At 40.3% G+C, this 14,071-nt stretch overlaps 2 protein-coding genes across 2 annotated transcripts in view; one reads left to right on the top strand and one right to left on the bottom strand.

The window, feature by feature from the left end:
• Positions 1-84: 84 nt before the first annotated feature.
• Positions 85-13,143, bottom strand: LOC136846598 (uncharacterized). Its single transcript, XM_067117477.1, has 9 exons — positions 12,372-13,143; positions 11,767-11,916; positions 11,070-11,193; positions 9,908-10,019; positions 5,533-5,716; positions 3,921-4,101; positions 2,432-2,536; positions 1,899-1,988; positions 85-752 (listed from the first exon to the last, which is right to left on the bottom strand). The coding sequence occupies exons 1-9, from the start codon at positions 12,515-12,517 to the stop codon at positions 621-623; spliced, it is 1,224 nt and encodes a 407-aa protein (XP_066973578.1). The 5' UTR covers positions 12,518-13,143; the 3' UTR covers positions 85-620.
• The window catches only part of LOC136846599 (hatching enzyme 1.2-like), a 147,086-nt gene continuing 144,817 nt past the window's right edge, over positions 11,803-14,071 (top strand). The window contains exon 1 of the mRNA XM_067117478.1: positions 11,803-11,948. The gene's annotated coding sequence lies outside the window, so the exon portion shown is untranslated. The remainder of the gene's footprint in view (positions 11,949-14,071) is intronic.

The following is a 14,071-nucleotide window of genomic DNA, read 5'->3' as shown; positions in this document are numbered from 1 at the left end:
TCAGTGCACCTTACTCCACGGTCTAAGTAATTTACAGGAATTTGCAGTAGCCGTTCTACTGAGCTGCGACTACTACTTAGCCATTTACCTTACCTCCACTCCCCCATCCTTTCTTCCATGTAAGAGTTAAATTTACTTCGACTGCATCGTATCTCTTATTTTCATTCTCTTGTTAATCTTGAAATTCCCCGATTTCCTTGGCTTGCTGCTTATTTTTCAAATAGCCAATAAGAGACTAGTTGTAGCACAGTGTTTTTCCCAGTTGCAAAAAAAGCTTTGTTTTTTAGAGAATTTTGCATAGACGATTTTGATTTGCTGTACGTTTTCTTAGCTTGTTAGTTTCTGGGGTTACTCTGACAAATCAGAGATCGTGCAGGCATAAAACAATGGGAATTTGACATGATGATGATCACAGAATGAAGGAATAGTTATTTATAGAGCTGCTTAAAATATATACAGCTTTTTCTGATTTTGGAAAAAACGGAGGACTACAGTAATACCTGTTACAATATTATACACGAGTTTATTTTTAATTCAACCTCCTGTGGAGGACACGACCCTGTGAAATGTATCTTATCAAAACTGAGATCTATGAAACCGTCAAATACAATGAATAACGGTCACTTGAGGACATCGAGGAGGTATAACGTAGGCCCACATCCAACTGCCAGTCGTGTACCTTGGTGTCCCCGCCCGAGAAATGCGTCTAGTGTCCATACGCTTGCGCGGATCCCACTCATTACGCCCATGGTCTGCGGAAGGAGAAAAATACAAATGACTAAGAGGGAGCTGTGAATAAAAGTATTTGGTCACATAACAGATGGGTTTAGCCCATTCCTCCCCTTCCACTATGCTTTCTTTCTTTCTCCCGACCTTAAACTCTTTTTATTCAGACTCACTCTCGCTCTCTCTCTCTTAGCTCATTCCGAACCATAAGCTGGACGAGGAAGGCTCGATTTGGGATTTTTAATTATAAATCCATGCCTCCTGTTGACCTAAGTGGTGAATCATGTACCTAGTAGTTGGTTTACTGTCGTGGGTCGCAGCTGGCTTTGAGAATGGGAGTAAAAGTAACATACGTGAATGTTAAGTACGTTGTCAAAAGTAGAACACCAGGATGGGGTGGCTTCGAGGTAATCCTCACATCCTCTGGTGTGAACCCTTTCACGAGACAGTCTGAGATTCTCTCTCTCAAGTGCATTGATGACTAAAGATTAATATCTAAGAAAAATAATTTGATGTTTAACTGGACGGGGGTAATTAGTGGTGAGGAAAATCAAGCGGATGAAAACCTACTATTCGTAATAGTATGCGTTAGCAATTAGCAGGCGGTTAATGCGAGTGACGAAAAAGGCGCAAATCTATGAGACAAAAACACCACCACATTGTTTGCCCCTTGTCAGTTTAAAAAGGAAGTCTGTGACGTGCGGTCGTTAGGTTTGTTTTCCGACGTTCAGGAACATATTAGTCGGTAATCAGTGATGTACTCTCTTAAAGGTGAGGAGTATTCGTACGTTCTCCTTGGTTTGTGAAGAGTTAACGATTATTCTGAAAATAGGAATAGGTCTACTCGTTATCCGTCAAGAGACCAAGCGGGTAAAAATAATGCGGATGCCAGCAAACACTGTAGCGGCCTGCGGGAGGAATGAGGTCGGTTACAAAATCATCTTCCGATAGATTTTATTATTCACTTTATAGATACCGCTAATATTTAGCTACTTTAGACTTTAGAACCACGTACTACATCTTTTTGTGAATTGCAGTTTATATATGGGCAAAGTTTCTTTACTTCTATGGCTTAATCATTCAATTGATTCTGCCTACTAACAGTTAGGAGGTGCCCTCCAGCTTACGCTCTTGCACTGGAAATGGTAACTTTTTAGGGCACTGGGTCTTACCGTGTTGTCTAACGTAGACAGACGCAATAAGCTAGGATCGCTCCCTCCAATGGCCACGCCTTCTTTCCCAGCCCAAGTTGTGCTGTAGACCTATGGACGAGAGAACAATCAATCTCATGTTGGTGGATGTCATGACTCGGGGAATTTGCACAAACGACTCGGGAATTTATAGAAATTTTAAGCCTTAGCCTAGAATATGTTTTGTGACTGCTGATAAAATTTTCGATGAAAAAGTTGCATAGGCCTACTACTTTTGGAATTGGCCGGACTATGAATTGTTACAGTATTTAGCACCTACAAGGTACAAGGTTTGTGGTCTGTTGGTTGTACATAGCCAGACGGTGCACACCAGACCTCTTATACCCTTCAGCCCTTTATTACTCAAAAGATAAAGGGTTCTCATTGGGTATAAGCTGTTTTGATCAAACCAGCCACCAGCAGGGATTGTCTTTACTGTTAAGAAACTGGCAGAAAATCATGAGTTATATTTTTAAATAATAGCTCTTGGACGGAGAAACCTTTTTCGTACTTACACAAGTATTAGCAGAATCAGAATGCAAAACGTGAGTGAGTCGAGCAGTTGTTGCTTCCCAAATTTTAACGCAGTCTGAACCGCCTCCCCAGCTGCCTGACACGATCTGTAAGGAGGGTTATCCAAGTAGATGTGCTAACTTCTTGTCAGTTGTATTAAAGACAGACTCAAACATCCCTTAGCGTAATCTGACTTTAGAGTTATAACATCAATTTAGCATGAAAAAAGAGCAAATGGTACTAGTCAGTTGGGTGAAATAGACCATTCGGTATTGCCGAGTATAATTGCACGCATTGCCTAAATTGTGCTTTGCCCTAGGCTGCATTGTTTTAGGCCTTCTAACTTCTCATTCGTTCTCTTTGGATTCGGCCGCACAGCCGTCCAACTTCTTCAACTTGAGTTTACCCCATTCTTCACTTCAAACTCATGAGCAAAGTTTGATTTACCCCAGTCTTACCTTAACCTTAGGAGCAATGTTTGATTTATCCCATTCTTACCTTAAACTTAAGAGCAAAAATTTTATTTACTCCAGTCTTACCTCAGAATAGGAGCAAAGTTTTATTTGCTCCAGTCTTACCTCAAACTTAGGAGCAAAGTTTGATTTGGCCCAATCTTACCTCAAACGAAGGAGCAACGTTTGATTTACCCCAGTCTTACCTTAAACTTAGGAGCAAAGTTTGATTTACTCCAGTCTTACCTCAAATTTAGGAGCTAAATTTGATTTACTCCAGTCTTACCTCAAAATAGGAACAAAGTTTGATTCGCCCCAGTCTTACCTCAAACTTAGGAGCAAAGTTTGATTTACTCCCGTCTTACCTCAAAATAACGGCAAAGTTTGATTTGTCCCAGTCTTACCTCAGACTTTGGAACCAAGTTTGATTTATCCCAGTCTTACCTCAAATTTAGGAGCAAAGTTTGATTTACTCCAGTCTTACCTCAAACTTAGGAGCAAAGTTTGATTTACTCCAGTCTTACCTCAAAATAAGAGCGAAGTTTGATTTGCTCCACCCTTACTTCAAACTTAGGGGCAAAGTTTGATTTATCATAGTCTTACCTCAAACTTAGGAGCAAGCAAGGTTTGATTTATTCCAGTCTTACCTCAAAATAAGAGCAAAGTTTTATTTTCCCCAGTCTTACCTCCAACTTAGGATAAAGTTTGATTTACCCCAGTCTTACCTAAAAATTAGGAGTAAAGTATGATTTGCCCGAGTCGTACCTCAAACTTAGGAGCAAAATTTTATTTACCCCAGCCTTATCTCAAAATTAGGAGCAAATAATTATGACCGTCCTTAAGAGCACTGCTCAAATGAAACCCCGAGATTTCGTTAAACAGGTTAAATAATATTTAATTAGGGCTCACCTTGTTCGAATTCTGGTCCCAACTGAAATCTGTCTTGGGTTCACCCAGTTCAAATTTTGATGTCAACTGCAACAAAATGTTATCTTAAGAGTTCTGATGCCAATTGAAATAAATCTTAACTTTGGCTCACCCTGTTTGAATTTTGATGCCAAGACAAGGCAGGACCCCTGATGTGGACGCCGCCCACGCACCTGGTCACCGAACCCGAGCGGACGTCCCACCAGGTCAGACAGTTTCCTCCTCCTACCAATTCGCGCCCGCGCCCACTCACCGCCCACCAGGCGCCGCGCCCTATCAGCTGGCCACCCACGCTGCCCGGAAAATAAAAATGACCTGTTTTTGTTTTACCCTGCTACTGATTTTGTAATGCTGGTTAAAAAACTGTAATGGGTAAAACTGATTATTGGTTGCACGTATGCAACCATATATATATATATATATATATATATATATATATATATATATATATATATATATATATATATATATATATATATATATGTTACAGTCAACATGCGTAATCAGTCATTACGCGCAATGACTGAAATTTCAGTCATCACGCGTAATGCACTTAGGGACATTTGATCCCCGGAGCTAGTACTAAACACGGCGAAACAGTGAGTCACCTACACTGTTTCGCCGGGTTTAATCACTAGTCCTGAGGTCAAATGTATTTCGCCGTGTTTAGTATTAGCTCCTGGGGATCAAATGTCCTAAGTGCATTACGCGTGGTGACTGAAATTTCAGTCATTACGCGCGTGATTACGCTGCGTGTTGACTGTAACATATATATATATATATATATATATATATATATATATATATATATATATATATATTTATATATATATATATATATATATATATATATATATATATATATATATATATATATATATATATATATATATATATATATATATATACACGCACACACCAAGGTCATACGGCAGAAAGCTTTATATAATATACAGAGAACCTATTTTACATATACTATTGCCATAATATCCCTTTCCAATGATTGTTAGGAATTAGCGAAATAAGTCACTAATATGTAATTACTTAAGTGCCATATCAGTACATCGGAAGCCTTAGATCATTTTGTATTTGCATTTTATTAGCATGTTTATTGTATGCTGTTGCATCTCCACGACAACATATTCTTTACTAATTACGTTCATTTCATTCGTCTTGAGTTTCCATTTTCTTAATTCAATGTATACCTTTTTCATACCGTTTTTTTTATGAATCGCAAAGAATATATTCTTTCATCTTATACAAATTTATCTGCAGAAAAAGGTTAGTTTATCGCTGAAATTGAAACCCTCTCATGGTGGTTAATAATTGTTTACGGGTTGTTCATGAAATGAAGCAAGGCTATTCCAACCTGTACAGTAGAGTTGAAACGCCTGACTGATGTTATTTCTCTCCCGTAGGGGGTAGTGCCATCAGTGTACCTCACGCGGTGCACTGTAGGCATCACTTTAGGTTCTTATAAGCGTCCCTTCGTCACATAGCTACAGTCCCTTTCATTCCTTTTGTTGTACCTCCGTTCATATGATCTTTCTTCCATCTTACTTTCCATCCTTTCCTAACAATTGTTTCTAAGTACAACTGCGAGGTTTTCCTCCTGGATTTCCCTTTCAGCGCTGAATGACCTCATAACTCCCAGCGCTTTGCCTTTGGCCTAAACTTTATATGCCAATCCCAGTGCCATTTCCCCTTTATGTCAGCGAACGTACCCTTGGTCCATGTGAGTAACCGCTTTCAAGGTCTTGATGTCTCTGACCGCGACCTCCTTCCTGTTAAAGGTCACCACTTGACCGTCCATCCCAGGAATGACCGCCCCTCGCACGTCCACGCCGCCGTCTGTGCACTGCGCCCCCAGATTCCTCCCTTGCCAGGACGCCACTCGCCCGTCTGAGTCTGAAGACGAATGGGGCGTCAACAGGAATTTACAGTTTAGAGTTTTGTGATTGACTGGTTACGTAGAAATGATGAAAGGAGATGAATTATGGATTGAGTTTATAATTCGGAAGTCTACGGAGGAAGGAGGAGAAAGAACTAGAAACTACTAGGTCTAGAAAGTACTGGGTCTAGAAAACACTGGGCATAGAAAACACTGGGTCTAGACAATACTGGGTCTAGAAACCACTGGGTATAGAAAATACTAGGTCTAGAAAATGCTGGGTCTAGAAAACACTGGGTATAGAAAATACTGGGTCTAGAAAATACTGGGCATAGACAATACCGGGTCTAGAAAACACTGGGTCTAGAAAACACTGGGCATAGAAAACACTGGGCATAGAAAATACTGGGTCTAGAAAACACTGGTTCTAGAAAACACTGGGCATAGAAAACACTGGGCATAGAAAATACTGGGTCTAGAAAATACTGGATCTAGAAAATACTGGGTCTAGAAAACAACTGGACATAAAAAATGCTGGGTTGTCGAAATGACAGGTGTGCTGGAAAGAATCAATATTTTATTCAGCTCTGCCTCCCCCTCTGATATCTTTATTTTTCCAGTCTCAGTCTAGTCTTATATTAATTTCTTAGTCAATACAGTTGACGGTTTAAAGTTCGTTGATAAGCAACGAAGACGAGAGACAGGTTAAGGCCTAGAGACTGAACATATATTAACGTATAATCAGCATCTAAGCACCGCCTCTGCTGCTCATCAGCGGCCTTTAAACCCTAAGACGTGTTGACTACAAAATTATTATACGACCAGATTGAGACTGGTAAAGTAAAGAAGTAAAGAAATCAGAGAGAGAGAGAGAGAGAGAGAGAGAGAGAGAGAGAGAGAGAGAGAGAGAGAGAGAGAGAAAACGTATCCCAGGTAATTTTACCATTTAGATTTGAACTTAGCCGAAGTCACCATGGGAAGATAACCATGCAAGAGTGAAGGTTCTCTATCCTATTCTTGGGCCCACTTGAAAGAGAAAGTATTTAATATTATTAATTATTTGTTACAAACTTAGTTTTACTTATTGTTAATAAATAATCAATACAGTTTTGTCACTACTGTTATTTGTAATGATGTCTGTTGACCGGTAATTAACCCAGGCACTCGGGTGGACAAGCCAGTCCAACTCAGTGCCGGTCCCAAGCCCAGATAAATGAGGAGGGTAGGCGTCAGGAAGGGCATTCGGCCATAAAATCTAGCCAAAACCAAATACGACAGTTGACTTTCATCTGAAATCGGATAGTGCTAGGGCGTTCCCCGTAGGCGACGCGCAGGAGCCTCTCCTGCCCCCTGTGGTAAATGGGCAAGGGCCACTGGGTAGTGGGCGCCCCCGGTTAAAGAAGCGAGTCCAAAAAATGAGAAGAGTGAGGAGAAGAAGATGGTGGTAACTTTGAGAGTTGGAACTTTGAACGTGGGGACGATGACTGGAAAGGGAAGAGAGATAGCAGATCTAATGGAGAGAAGAAGGATAAGCATTTTGTGTGTACAGGAGACCAGATGTAGGGGAAATAAAGCGAGAGAGCTGGGATATGGATATAAATTGCTATGTAGTGGAACAGTAAGGACGATAGAAATGGAGTGGGAATAATTCTATCAAAAATCTTAAAAGACAGCATAATAAGCGTGAAGAGGACAAGTGACAGAGCAATGGTTGTGAAACTGCGCCTAGAAGGAAAAGTAGTCAAATCGTGAGTGCTTATGCCCCTCAAGCAGGATGTGATGAAGCTGAGAAAGTGGCATTTTGGGAGGTAATGGACCGGCAGTTGAGTGAAATACCAGCAGAAGAGAGATTAATTATTGGTGGTGACATGAATGGACACGTAGGAAGGACCAGAGAGGGTACTGGGAGGGCGCACGGTGGCCGGGGAGTTGGAGAGAGAAATGACGAGGGAGAGAGAGAGTTGTCGATTGTGCAGTGTCATTTGATTTGGCTATTGTCAACACGTGGTTTGAAAAGAAAGAAAATCAGTACATCACATACAAGAGTGGAGCAAGAGAGAGCCAAATTGACTTCCTCTTGTGCAGATGATCACATCTGAGAGAGGTGATAAATTGTAAAATTTTGAATGGAGAGTGTGTGGCAGCACAGCACAGGGTGGTGGTAATGGACTTGGAAATAAAGAACACAGTAAAAGGTAGCCCTGCACGTGTCCCATCAACAATTAAGTGGTGGAAGCTTTATAAGAGGAGGAAGCGAGGCAGGAATTTTAGGAGAGTATTGAGGGACGTTAGATTGCTAGAGGGAGTGCAAGAATGGTGGAACCACAACAGTATGATGATAAAGAGAATGGTGGAGAGGTGTTGGGAAAGACATCAGGAAAGAAACCTCCTGACGATAAAGAAACCTGGTGGTGGAATGATGAAGTGGAAGAGGTGGTGAAAACCAGAGAAGATCTGGGAAAAGTATGAACAGCAAGAGGATAAGGAGAGGTACCAAAGACATAAGAAACAAGTAAAGAAGGCAGTTGCACAAGAGAAGGCACGAGCATTAGATGACATGTACAAAGAGCTGGAAACACCTGAGGAGAGAGAAAAATTCACAGAATTGCAAAGTCGAGGGACAAGAACACCAAAGACTACTCCCATACAAAACAGGTTAAGGATGCGAATGGAGTGGTTTTGCGCAACGAGAATGAGATAAAGAAGAGGTGGAAGGAATATTATGAACACCTGTTAAATGAAGAAAATCCTAGAAAATTCTTTGAAGATGGATTCCAGAACCTTGGTATGACACACTATTAGCATGAAGGAAGTAAAGAAGGCACTAAAGAATTTTTATTGTTCCTATCTATAAAGAGAAGGGTGACATCCAGGATTGTGCAAACTACAGGGGAATAAAGTTAATGTCTCACGCCATGAAAATCTGGGAAAGAATAATGGATCAAAGAATTAGAGAAGAAACATCTGTAGGTGAAGAACAGTTTGGTTTCATGCCAGGAAAAGGAACGACAGATGCAGTGTTTTCCCTCCAGCAGATGATGGAAAAACACCGGGAAAAGCAGAAAGGATTGCACATAGTATTCATAGATCTGGAAAAGGCACACGATAGAGTAACACGCCAAGAGGTTTGGAGGTACATGCGAGTAAAGGGAACACCGGCGAAGTATGTGGGGTTGGTCCAAGATATGTATGAAGGAGCAAAAATGCAGGTTAGAAGCAGCGTTGGGTTAACTGAGTGGATACCAGTACGAGTTGGTTTACATCAGGGATCTGCTTTAAGTCCATATCTTTTTGACCTGATAATGGATGTGCTATCTCAAGGAATAAGAGATCAATCCCTGGTGCATGTTGTTTGCTGATGACATCGTGTTATGCAGCACCAACAGAGGGGTAGTGGAGTCAAAACTAGAGCAATGGAGGAAGGTATTGGAAGACACAGGTTTAAAGATCAGTAAGAAGAAGACTGAATACCTAAGTTTTAATGAAGATCAAGACTCCGAGATTAGTATGGAAGGGACAAGGTTGAACCGAGTAGAAAATTTAAGTATCTTGGTTCAACAGTGGCTGATGATGGAAATTTGGATGGAGAAATAACACACAGAGTGAAGGCTGGATGGAAAAATTGGGGAAAGATGTCAGGTGTCTTGTGCGACCGCAGCATCAATATAAAGGATAAAGGAAGAGTGTATAAGACAGTAGTGAGACCAGCTTTGATGTATGGAGCAGAAAGATGGCCGGTAAAGGGAGAGCAAGAGAAGAAATTGGATGCGGTAGAGATGAAAATGCTCAGGTGGCTGTGATGAGAAGGGATGAGACATATGTAGGGAGGAGAGTGATGCAGATGAAGTTGGAGGGTGGGAGAGCAAGAGGAAGACCAAAGCTTAGGTGGATGGATTTAGTTAGGGAAGATCTGAGAGACAAACAATTGTCAGAGGACGGTGTGTTTGACCGAGCCAGGTGGAGGAAAGCTGTCAGAAACATCATCCCCACATAGAAATGGGAAAAGTTGCAGAGAAAGAAGATTGTTGGCCAGTAAGTGTTGCTATGTCCAATTGCAAACCTTTCTTGCGTCATTTTGTTATGTTAAGGTTTTTATGTATAAGTCAATGGTCTCCCGGTTTGGTATATAGGAACGCATGCTCTTTACGAGCGATAATGGTAATAATAATAGCAATAGATACCGAAAGATGTAACAGAAACGAACTTACATGTTACCAAGACTGCGTCGGGCTGACCTCCAGGCAGCCAAAATATGGAAGTAGCAGGAGGCGACGAAAGTATAGGAAATACACTCGTGTCTGCTGAAGAATCTTCTGGAAGCTGGAATAAAAAACGGGTTCATAAGAATGATCCGATCTCTCTCACCTGAAATGATAAGAAATGCAGGAACGGACTTTTTTTTCGTCCTGATCCTCACAGTTGGCCCTCAACGAATGTTTTATTTAAAGTTACACAGAATAAGAATGAGATGGTCATTGGTTTGGAAGAGGGACAATAACACTATTTCGACCACGCTGAGAAGACCGAGTTGCTCGCACACCATGAACAGTAATACTCGACGGTACCATTCATTTATTCTTCTAGTCCTGAACAGCGAATGAGCCAGTCTGTCGGTCACTTATTGAACTTTAAACTATGCTTTTAGTATATACCTCATAAAAGTGAGTATGTTTATATTATTTTCGTGAAAAATTAGAATGTTATTGTTAAGGAGTTATGAAGAAATTAGAAAATATAAGGACGAATTCGACAGAATGTATTTATCTTTGTCAGAAACCATTATGTAGCATAATGGGAAGCATTCGTGGAGCTGCAGAATTGACCAATGGGAGAAGTAAAAACAGAATGCAATTCCTTCACGTTTGAAACACAGGTAAAGGAAGACGAGCTATGGCGCTAATGGGTTTCTAGATAAAGATATTCTGCGGTGTAGAAATAGCGTGACGCCTACAGCTTGGGATCTGAACCTCTTTCTCTGAATAGTACGATTGAGTAATGACCCCAGTCCAGCTTGGTTCAAAATAATTTATTATTATTATTATTATTATTATTATTATTATTATTATTATTATTATTATTATTATTCAGAAGATGGGCCATATTCATATGGAACAAGCCCACGGGTGCCTTTCACTTGAAGTTCCAGCTTCGAAAGAGTATGGTGTTCATTCGAAAGAAATAATAGATGGTAATGGGAAATACAGAGAAAAGAGACCACTTATTAAAAAAAGAAACAATAAATTAACAAACTGACAAATAAATAGAAAAAACGTAAGTTATTAAAATACAAGAAGAATGGTTACCTGAGGTCAACATTTTTAACATGAATATGCCACGCAACAACTATTAAAAAAAAAAAAAACAACAAACCTGTAACAAGTAGGAAAATATCCCGGTGAGCGTGAAGAACTTGACTTGACCTGATCTAAGGGAAGCTGCGACGACACTGCCATCTGGCGAGAATTTACAGGAGAGGACATCACTACCACAGTCTCTGAATATCGAAGAAAATGAGAATACAGTCAGTGCTAAAAGTAAGTTGCTCAATCAAGACTGGGGTTGATGAGGATGGAATGTTAATTCGATTGCATATAGATTCATTCGTAAGCTGGATAAACTGGCGTCGCCAAAGCTAAGTTACAAGAGGTAATGGAATATTGTGAATCCAAGGTTCGCAATTGAAGGCCAAGGTTGAAAAAAGCTGATTACGTGTTGGCAGAAAATGCCCATCTGCATTTAATATTTTAGCAAATTAATTTGTTAAGTAATATAGGCCAAAAACCTATCACTGTTTAAACGTATAAAGTACACACACGTATAATGAAATAACATAATAATATCTAAGAAGAGTTATATGCTTTGATTGTTAATTATTACTACCATTTGATGAGCAAAGAAAATGAAAGTCGTTGTACTGCTGAGTCAGTGCTGAGTTACTAGGCTCACGACTCTTCCTGTAAAGTAGACTCAAATTTGATGATGATAATTCTGCCAACTTTCTAAGTAAAAGAAAATGACATTGTAACTTCCTAAATCCGATTTATGAAATTGATCACAACATACTCACACGGTGGCCCTTATCTTGAGTTTTCCTTCCAGGGAAAGACTCGCAGACTGAGGATGGTGAAGTTTCGTGAGGAGGGAAGCCAAGGACGAGCCAGAAGCGACGGATGAGGCCGTCGAGGATATGCGCTTTTCCCTTCCTGAGGGAGATGCCCTGCGATTGGAGAGAGACGGGACTAATTCAAGGTAGTACTATCGTTATTTGATTACCATTCATTGCCATTGCTGTTGGTTTTTTCCCTTTCCGTCACTTTGGTTCAGCCAAAAAAAAAAAAAAAATAGCCAGTTAGGCCTACTTGGGGAGGAAGGAGAGCTACTAAACCCTTTATCTTGTACTCTATATCAAATGGCACTTAGCGCTTTAAACCTTCATTGGTAGATTGCAAAGATTTCTGAAATATCTCATCCTTTTACCTCAGAGAGACGATTTCTGCTTTTATAATCATTCCCAATGTTTGGGAATTTAAGATTACGGTAAAGTATTCCCACGTATAGATTCATAAATTTCCTTGGCGTTGTAGGGCTAATGTTGCATTTCACTTGCCTGTATGTTTGGAGGTTCTAGCAATCACCAACCACAAAGGCATCATCGTTACCTTCTTAACTCACCCGAAAGCGGAGATTGTTGAGGGTGAAGTCCTGACGGTGGGGGAGGAGGGTTGATTAGGTAGGACTAGCCCCGGTGTTTGCGGAGGACCATCGTGGGAAGGGGTCGTTGTAGCCCTTCCTCCGCCTTCTCCAGCAATGTCTGACATGATTTCACTTGTACTTCAAAAAAATGCTGGTCTTAGGCGATCTTGGCTCAACTTCGACTAATGGTGGAGTTTTCTTACTGTTGAGACATCAGGAAACCCATTCGGTAACTGGTACTACATTGTTTACTTCCCGTCTCGTACCTTCGAGTGACCCTTTCATGTCTTCGTCACTGGATTTAACCGCTTTTACTTTCTTTTACCATTAAAACAACAACTGCTTTCTCCCTTTCACTCATTGAACCAAACGCTATTTGTGTCTAAGGACTCAAGGAGTTAAACCTGTCCAAACGTTCACTTTCCGTCAGCTCAACTGTGGCAGTTGGTGAGCAACAACTCGGTTGCCATGGTTACGGGGACGCTAACGAATACTGATGGGACACTGAGTATGCGCTAATGTTTTGCATATGATGCACTGAATTCAAATCTGTATTGGTGAAGTAAATCCACTGAAGAATTCCCCATACCACAACACAAATTAAAGGAATTATTTTAATTGTGTATTGCAAGAGGCGCAACTTCGGTTGTCATGGTAACGAGACGCTAAAGGGAACTGCACGTGACTATTATATTATTCCGTTTACGTGTTATTTCATCCAGAGTTTAGGAGGTTAACTTTTCCGTTTACTGTTCTTTCATGGGAAAATGAAGGAACGTCTTCCGATGTTTTTAACTGAGAATGAAAAAAAAATTGAGGTTTCATCTTTACATTTAAGAGTTCAATTGGCGTTTAATCACTATTCTCTTACAAACTGCAACATAAAAATCGAAAGAAATCTTTTATCATCAAACGGAAAAATATTAATAACAGGGTGTATTTATAATTGTTGTCAGTCTATGATGTAATGAGTAAAACTTATCATTTAAGTAGAATACAAAAGAAAAGTACCGTTTCCCCGAAAAATTACATTCAATAAATTTCCTTGGCGTACCGCGTTGCTGACCATTGGTGCTGTAACTCCAATTTACCGTCAGGAATCATTCAGTCTGATCGTACGGGCCTCCTCAGTTACTGATTAAGTTAACGAATGCCTCTATCGACCATTCTTGTGGTGTGAGTGCAATAGTTATTATGTATCAACTTATCAACGGATGTGTAATGCTTATTTAGGTCAACAAGGACACAAAAGGATTTAAAGGAACGTCTCTCCCTTCCCGCGCTACAGTGGACGGTAAGAGCTATGAAAAAGAAAACGGTTCTACGTTTTCTTTCTAATTGTAAAACTCGCGTAAGATGAAGTGACCAAAATACCAATTAATATTGCGTAAAGAATATTTCCTAGCGCCGTATTCGCTTATTTTTAGTATATCAATGACAGCAATAAAGCATCAGTTTTACATCAACCTTACAGAAGAAACCACAGTTCCTATAGGCATAAACGTTGGTGGGCGCGCTGGGACGCGCAGGTACGCAACGCATCTGTTTCCTTCCAGAAAACATTAAGGATAATAATAAAATATTACCGATTCGTTATTGGACATAAAACTGTCCTCTCTCTCTCTCTCTCTCTCTCTCTCTCTCTCTCTCTCTCTCTCTCTCTCTCTTTTCGTAGCATT

This window comes from Macrobrachium rosenbergii, chromosome 15, assembly GCF_040412425.1.
Source record: "Macrobrachium rosenbergii isolate ZJJX-2024 chromosome 15, ASM4041242v1, whole genome shotgun sequence".
NCBI lineage: Eukaryota > Metazoa > Arthropoda > Malacostraca > Decapoda > Palaemonidae > Macrobrachium > Macrobrachium rosenbergii.
The sequence above is the reverse complement of the archived record's forward strand: the minus strand, read 5'-3'. Positions and strand labels throughout refer to the sequence as shown.